This window comes from Leucopleurus acutus, assembly GCF_964270905.1.
Source record: "Leucopleurus acutus genome assembly, chromosome: 7".
Taxonomy (NCBI): Eukaryota; Metazoa; Chordata; class Mammalia; order Artiodactyla; family Delphinidae; genus Leucopleurus; species Leucopleurus acutus.
In genome coordinates this window covers 95,424,960-95,433,589 of record NC_139150.1, presented here as the reverse complement: position 1 = coordinate 95,433,589, position 8,630 = coordinate 95,424,960, and the positions used below count along the sequence as shown (strand labels likewise).

At 52.3% G+C, this 8,630-nt stretch overlaps 1 protein-coding gene across 1 annotated transcript; it reads right to left on the bottom strand.

Moving 5' to 3' along the window:
- Positions 1-7,772: 7,772 nt before the first annotated feature.
- LOC309963525 (anaphase-promoting complex subunit 15-like) lies at positions 7,773-8,072 on the bottom strand (the record flags this gene model as incomplete). Its single annotated transcript, XM_082841961.1, has 1 exon — positions 7,773-8,072. One exon carries the CDS (start codon positions 8,070-8,072, stop codon positions 7,773-7,775), a length of 300 nt encoding a protein of 99 aa, XP_082698087.1.
- Positions 8,073-8,630: the final 558 nt, after the last annotated feature.

The window sequence follows — 8,630 nt, the reverse complement described above, 5'->3', positions numbered from 1 at the left end:
AGCCAGGGAGCCACCCGTGACTGTCCATCCTCTCACTGTTTTCTTGTCCATGTGGGCGGGAACCTCGGGAAATCGCTTCCAGTGCCTTTATCTGCCTGCTCCACCCCCGGACTGCCTGTGTCTGACACCAACAGGTGAACACAGCGGCTGTTAGACATCAACCACCAATGCCTGGGCACTTTCTCCAGGTGAGCCTGGCCTCCTCCAGTGCTCCCAGAGGCTCAGTGTCTCCCTGTGGATGATGTCACACCAGTGCCTGGTCCCGTCTGTGAAAAGCCTGCGGGGCCGCGTAGGGTGGGTCGAACCCGGGGAGCAGGGAAAGGAATACTGGACTCTAGCAGGTTCTAGCACAGCCCCCTTTTGTCCAGGTGACTTCTGACGTCTGCCTCCCCTCCACCACTTTGCCCACTGTCCCGGCTGGCCAGAGTCAGGGTGACTGCTGGGTCCAGAGAAAGAACCCATGGCCGTGAAGGCAGGGTGTCTCTAGGTTGTTAAACACAGCCGTTCAGAGATCAAAGTCAGGTGCCTCAGCCGGTCCCCGGTTCTCTGGTTGACCTGGAAGCAGGGGCCCAGGGCTGTCTCAGAGGATGGAGGCTGTGGTGCCCTGGCAGGCTGTTAGACGCGTGGGTCAGTGAGGGCCATCTTTACACAAATGCAATCACATCTGATGTCGGATTCTCTGAATGAGAGTACTCCTCTAAGGTCAGCATTTCTGAGCCTACAGGCCACCGTGGGAAACAGAGGAGCGGACACACAGGCACACGGTGTTCGCACGTGGTTTTTCCCGGGGTGCCCCAGTGACTCCCAGGGCCCTGTGCTCTTGCTGGGATGATGTGGCCAAAGCCTGGTCCGTGCAGGTGGGGAAGCTGAGGGGACAGAGAGGAAGAGAGAGTCAGGGCAGGAACAGCCAGTCCTGGCCAGGCCGCCTGCCCACAGCTGCCCCCATTTACACAGCACTGTGTCCTCAGCCCGCACTCAGGTGAGCAGGGGATACAAGGTGAGCATGGTGCTCCCCTCCTGCCCGTGACCCTCACCCCGACCCCTGCAGGCTTGCAGACTCTCTGGGGACAGAGTCCTTTCTTCTCCTGCCTCAGGCCGCGGGAAGCTGTCAAGTGCTGGAGGGATCAGGGGGGATGGACCAGGTACCCTCACTGACAAGCAGTGGAGTCCAGGGGACAGTCTGGTCACAGCTGCCAGTAGCTAAAGTGCACATGTCTACAGATTGCCAACAGACAGATAAAAGAGTGCTCAACATCATTAATCATTAGAGAAATGCAAATCAAAACTACAATGAGATATCATCTCACACCAGTCAGAATGGCCATCATCAAAAAATCTAGAAACAATAGGGCTTCCCTGGTGGCGCAGTGGTTGAGAGTCTGCCTGCCAATGCAGGGGACACGGGTTCGTGCCCTGGTTCGGGAAGGTCCCACATGCTGCGGAGCGGCTGGGCCTGTGAGCTGTGGCCGCTGAGCCTGCACGTCCGGAGCCTGTGCTCCGCAATGGGAGAGGCCACAGCAGTGAGAGCCCTGTGTACTGCAAAAAAAAAAAAAAAAAAAAAAAAATCTAGAAACAATAAATGCTGGAGAGGGTGTGGAGAAAAGGAAACACTCTTGCACTGCTGGTGGGAATGTAAATTGATACGGCCACTATGGAGAACAGTATGGAGGTTCCTTAAAAAACTACAAATAGAACTACCATATAACCCAGCAATCCCACTACTGGGCATATACGCTGAGAAAACCATAATTCAAAAACAGTCATGTACCAAAATGTTCATTGCAGCTCTGTTTACAATAGCCAGGAGATGGAAGCAGCCTAAGTGTCCATCGACAGATGAATGGATAAAGAAGATGTGGCACATATATACAATGGAATATTACTCAGCCATAAAAAGAAACGAAATTGAGTTATTTGTAGTGAGGTGGATGGACCTAGAGTCTGTCATACAGAGTGAAGTAAGTCAGAAAGAGAAAGACAAATACTGTATGCTAACACATATATATGGAATCTAAGAAAAAAATAATCTCATGAAGAACCTAGGAGTAAGACGGGAATAAAGACACAGACTTACTAGAGAATGGACTTGAGGATATGGGGAGGGGGAAGGGTAAGCTGTGACAAAGTGAGAGAGTGGCATGGACATATATACACTACCAAACGTAAAATAAATAGCTAGTGGGAAGCAGCTGCACAGCACAGGGAGATCAGCTCAGTGCTTTGTGACCACCTTGAGGGGTGGGGTGGAGAGGGTGGGAGGGAGGGAGATGCAAGAGGGAAGAGATATGGGGACATCTGTATATGTATAACTCATTCACTTTGTTGTAAAGCAGAAACTAACACACCATTGTACAGCAATTATACTCCAATAAAGACGTTAAAAAAATAAAATAAAATAAAGTGCACCTGTCGGTACTTCCCTGGTGGCGTAGTGGTTAAGAATCCACCTGCCAATGCAGGGGACATGGGTTCGAGCCCTGGTCCGGGAAGATCCCACATGCCGTGGAGCAACTAATCCTGTGAACCACAACTACTGAGCCTGCCTGCCACAACTACTGAAGCCCGCGCGTCTAGAGCCTGTGCTCTGCAACAAGAGAAGCCACCACAATGAGAAGCCTGCACACTGCAATGAAGAGTGGCCCTGCCTCGCTGCAACTGGAGAAAGCCTGTGCGCAGCAACAAGACCCAACACAGCCAAACATAAATAAGTAAATAAATTTATTTAAAAAATAAAGTACACATGTCCTCTGACCCGCAGCAGTCCACACTCACCACAACACAGGACACACAGGAGTGGAGTCCCAAGGGCACTGGTTTCTTTGGAAAGAGCCTGAAAGCAGGTGGTCCTCTGGGAAGCTGACTCTGAGGGAGCGTCAGGGCAAGCGTTTATCAATGAGGGTGCAGAGTCCATACCATCAGCAGTGGACAAAGGAAGGGGCACAGCAGCTTTTCCACGGGGGCTCCAGGGCTCACATGACCCAGCAGAGCTGTCCCAGGTGGGTCAAAACCGCCAGACCTCCACACACCTGGGCAACCCATCTGGTTGGAGACCCACCCGCAGCCTCCCTCAGGAGGCCTGCCTATGCCATGAAGCTGAGAGGCGCTTAAACGCCACACTGGATGAAGTCAGGTCCCTGGGAACCCGAGATACTCCTTCAGGCCCTGGGTTTCCCTCTGGGACAGCTTCTGGCTCAGTCCTGGGAGCTCCTCCCAGTGGCCCTAACTTATGACCAGAGGCAGGTCATGGCTCAGAATGGGGCCCTCATCCTCTTCCTCCCAGGGTGGGGGACGCACTTCAGGGACTTGTTCACATGACTAGATGTTCTAGTAAAAGGGAGGCATTTTGAGCACAGTGCACGAGACCATGGTCTCCCTTCTGGACTTTCCCAGTGTATTCACATTTGTCTATTCTTACAAAGGGGTCCCAGACTGAACGAGATTCAGGCTCTGGAGATGCTTCTGCTCCCCCTGCCCCCTGAACACCCAGGGAGTGTCTTCCTCCCAAAGGCTGCACATCAGACTCACCCAGGGGCCTTTAAACATTGCCAACACCCAGGCCACAGCCCAGACCCGAGGAAACCAGCATGACATTCCTCTGCAGGCAAGTCTGAAGGGCAGCAAATCGAGTACCAGAACCCAGACTCCTTGTTACTCCGGTGGGGCCGCATCAGTCTCACCCAGGAGCTGAAAGGAATATAGGCCCCACTGTAGACCCACTGAGTCAGAATCTGCTTTTCAACCAGATCTGCAAAATCCGTGAGCACAGGAAGAAGTGAGAAAGCAACTGGGAGCCACTCGGCCCTCTCCTGGGTCTCCCTGGCACTAGCCTCCACTGCCACTGAGACAAGGGGCACCTGGCAGAGGAGGCAGGGCCATGGGAGCCCGGGTTTCCCTGCCGACACTTGTATTCATTTCCTGCAGCTGCCGTAACAAAGCACCACAGACTGGGCAGCTTAAACAACAGAAATGTATTGCCTCACAGTCCTGGAGGCTGGAAGTCCAAGATCACATGATTGGTAGGGCTGGTTCCTTCTGAGATTGTGAGGGAAGGATCTGGTCCAGGCCTCTCTCCTGGACCTGTAAATGACTGTCTTCAAGTTCATGTGGCATCTCCCTCTGTACATGTCTCTCTGTCCAAATTTCCCCTTTTTATAAGGACAAAGTCGTTCTGGATTAGGACCCACCATCGTGACCTCATCTTACCTAAATCATGTGCAAAGACCCCGTCTCTGAGTCAGTTCACACTAGCAGGTACTAGGCTAGGACTTCAACATCATGTTGGGGACACAACTCAACCACACTTTTTCCAGAGTGTCTCAGGGTGAGGCTGGTGCAGCAGCCCCCTCCTGATGGGGTGGAGCTGCCCACCGTCAAGGGAAATGTAGCGAGTCTCCCAGAAGGTGGCAAGCTGACTTTAGCTGCCCCAGCCATCTTCAGAAAGCATCCTCACCAACTCACAGCAAAGCCTCAGGGTCCAACTCTGAAGGAGCCATCAAGTTCAGAGCTAGAATCTCTCCGAGCTGGGAGTGAAGCTCTGGTTGGACCCCAGTGGGGACCCAGCCATTTCCAGTCTCTTGAGATGAGCCAGTGAACAGAATGACATAGAGTCCATCTGCACAGTGTATGGGCTGTGTCATGTGCCCCAAATTCTAAAATCCTAACGAAGGGGAAATATGGACTCAAAGACAGACACTCACAGAAGGATGGCCACGTGAGGACATGGAGAAAACAGCTGTCTGCAAGCCAAGGAGAGAGGCCTCAGGAGAAACCAGCCCTGCCCACACCTTGATCTTGAACTTCCAGCCCCCAGGACTGTGAAGCGATAAATGTCTGCTGTTTAAGCCACCCTGTGTGTGGAGCTTTGTTACAGCAGCCCTGGGACGCTGCTGCGCACAGGGATGTTGACCGGGGGAGGACTTGGTTCTGCTGGCCTAAGGGAAAGGTTGGTCACAGGAAAGAGCATGTAGAATGTGGTCTTGGGGGCAGGGCCTGATGGCCACACCCAGCTGCAGACATACACACAGGTGTGCAGACAGGTGTGGCAGGCAGTCTGAAGAACACAATTTGGTTCTTGTTCTGTGAGACATGGGCCAGGAGCAGCCCCACTGGGCCTTGGTCCCTGCATGGACTCCAGGGCAGCCTGCCCTGAATGCCCATCAGCATCCCTGGCCAGGGATTGCAAAGTCTGTTGGGGCCACATGTGAGACCCTGGGGCGCTCAGCAATAAGACGGGGTGTTCACAGATGCCGGGAGCCAGGGACATTACCATTGTCTCTATGAATCTGGCCTTAGTTCCATCCACAGGTGGTGTGACCTGGTGAAAAGGAGGATGGAGAATGTGGGGGCCAGGAGGGGCCCTTCTCAGAGCCTGATGATGTCCTGATGGGGCTGAGGTCCAGGGGGCCCAGCTTGGGGGTGTAGAGGGGGTAGTAAGGGTCCAGGCAGAACCCACAGTAGAGTGTGGCCCTAGCAGGTGACTTCTCTCCTCTTTTTTGGCACTACTCGCCCACCTCCTCTCACACCACCCACACCCAGTTTCTCCCCTCCCTCCCTCCCTCCTCCATTCTCTCTCTCACTCTCTCACTCTCTTGTTCTCTCTCTCCCAACACCCAACTTCTCTCTATCGTATTGGCTGTTGGCAGAGATGGGTTCACCATCCAGCTATCTATAATTCGTATAATCCTCAGGGCCTGGGGTTTGCATGGGCTCCTTCCAAGATCCTTGGAGAGGACCTAGCAAGGTAGTTATGTTTTTTACATAAAATTTTCCCAAGTAAGAAATTTGATCTACAATCTCTCAAGACAGCTGTCTCTTTCCCCTCCATGTTCCTGGGTAGCATTGGAATAGCCATGGGCACTGTTAAAATTCTGGGAAAGGAAAGCCAAGTTAGGGATGCAGAGAGCCTGGGCTCCCTGCAGCAGAGTAGCTTGGTTCCCTGCGTCTTCCATGTATACTTAGGTCACCGCCAGCCTTCCAGGCAGCCAAGGCCACCACCCATTCTACTGAGCACGTGGTTTGAGACAGGAAGGTCACAGGTGATAGGATAGTGTCCTGTTTGCTAGCACTGGATTGGTGGGGGGGACTTGCAGGAGGAATATGGTGGCCACGTGCAGGGCTGCAAGTGTGTCTGAGAAAACCTCCTCATGGTGGGAAGAGGGGAGGTCCTTATTGTGAGGTGAATCCCCCTGGCAGCCACACGCCCTGCACAGTGAGACTTATACAATCATTCATATGATTGCACCATGCTTTTGTTTTTTCTTTTTGATGGGAATTAATGGAATTTACCAGAATTCCTATTTTCTTGCATCAAACCTGTAGCCATCTTACACTCAGTATGCAGAATTGCACATTTTATATCTCCCAGCACTTTGGACCAGTCTTAGCACACCTGGACCAGAGCCGACTCTGGTGGTTCCGATGAAATCTCTTTCTTAAAGTCGGCTCCACAACCCTGCGTGTGAACTTCAGACTCCACGAGCCTGAATCCGCCCTGGCCTCCGGGATAGATAAAAGAGGTATTCGGTTCCCCTGTTCCAGGGCTTCAGGGATGTGGACCTCCACCGGGATGTTTGTAAGGGAACGGCTTCAAGCTGAAATTACCGTGGATTTTGCTCATTGTTGGGCATCCTGCAAGTCATCTGGGGACCCAGGTGCTGAGGCTCATGCATTCGAGGCTGAGATCTCCCAGATTCTTCTCCTGAGCGAGGCCTGAACCTCACAGGTTCCTCTGAGCCACCCTGAGCTGACAACAGCTCCTGACGCCTTCTCAGGTCCCCCAAACCCCATCCCCCTATTTGTCAGACTCTGCCAGCAGAGAGGGAGTGAAGGAGGCAGCTCAGTTCCCAGGCTGTTCCCCAATTTGCTGACCAACCCCGACAGGCTGTTCCCTGTTCTTCCATGAAAAGTTGGAACCCACATCACAGAAAAGTGATGAAGTTTAACAGGGAAAACCACGAAGTCAGATTTCTACCAGCCAAGAGAATTTTAGACCTTCACTCTTCACTGGGCCACTTTGGGATTGCAGGGACCTCTTAGAGGACTGTCCTGGCAGGTGTTCAGTGACCCATCGTAGAAAACATCGGTCCACACTGTTTGGCTTCATTGGAGAAACCCAACCTGCTGGAACTCAAGTGAGGCTCTGACCTTAACTTCCTGTCCCAGGACCCCAAATGATTCCAAGTCCCCTAAGTCAGAGCCCTGATAAAAAGGAGCACCAGTGATGGGCCACACAACGGGAATGGATTGTACTTTTAAATATTGTCAATGCCTTGACCTCCCTGGGCCCCATTTCAGAGGAATGCAGCCATGCTCTGGGAACGCAGCCTGGACATGAGCCTTTTTAAGACTCCAGCTGATTCTGCTGTGCAGTCCGTCCTGGGACCCAGTGGTATTGGACAAAGACATCTGGGCTGGCCACTTTCTGGGTGCTCTTTTCTGAGTCAGGGACTTTTCATTTGTAAAATAAGGAGTTAATAATCACAGCTATCTCAAAAGTTGGTTGTTTTTTTATTTTTATATCAGTCCTGTGTCTTTATTAAAGAGAGTTAGAAAGAGACTAGGTCTGGCAACCAAGGAGTGAGGTACTGGCCAGAAAGGTGGGGATGCAAGGGCAGACTGATGGGCTGGGAGGGGCTGAGGATACCAGGGGCTGGCAGCAGCTGAGGAGGTGCCCGAGGGTGAGTTTTCAGGCACTGGGGTCGGTGTGGGAGGTGTTGGGTGATCAGCTGGTTCTGCAGGGCATCCAGGATAGACTGGGCGGGACTGGAATCTCCCTAGATCATCCAGTGGTCCTGATCCTGTGAGCTGCCTTCCATGTCCACCTCACTGACCTCTCCATCATCGGGTGACTCATTGTAGCCATTCATCTCATCCATGCCCTGCGAGTCCCCATCAACCTCTGAGTCCTCTTCACCATCTTCATCCTCATCTTCATCTTCCTCGTCATCACAGTGCCAGGCCTGATGTTGCTGTTCCTGCTGCTGCAGCCCTGTCTCCTCCACACAGGGTCGATCCACATTAAACCACAATGTCTCAGTCACACAGGGGAAGGGCGAGGGGAACAAGGTGCGCATGGCTTCTAGACTGGGTTTGAGTCCTGGCTGCACCACTTACTAGCTGTTTGACCTTGGCCGAGTCACTTAACCTCTCCAAGACTCAGTTTCCTCATTGCACCGTGAGGTGGCAGCTGGCGGCAACCCAGAAGCACTTCACTTTCAAAAGTTGGTTGTTTTTAGGCTTAAAATAGAAAATATATCTGAAAAGGCTTTGCCAGCTGTATTATGCAAATGCAACTTCTATTACAGAGGGCTCAAAAATGACACTGCACATACCTAGTCTACCAAAGCAGGCTGAACCATTTGTGTGCCTGAGCAATGCTCTGGGCATTCACACACTGTTTGAGTTTTTTACTATAAAGCCCGTTGCGTGCTGGTGCTCAGTGGTCAGAGGTGCAACCCATGGGCTGCTGCAGGGCATCATAGAGACATTCATTTCTCTGACCCGTGAGCGCTCACTGGGTGCTCTCCAAAAGCTGAGAATGGGGAGAGAGGAAGACTATGACCCCCACAGACTCTAATTCCACCCTCAAGTGATGTGGATAAGTAGTCTAACTTTGTTTTCTCTCCTGATGA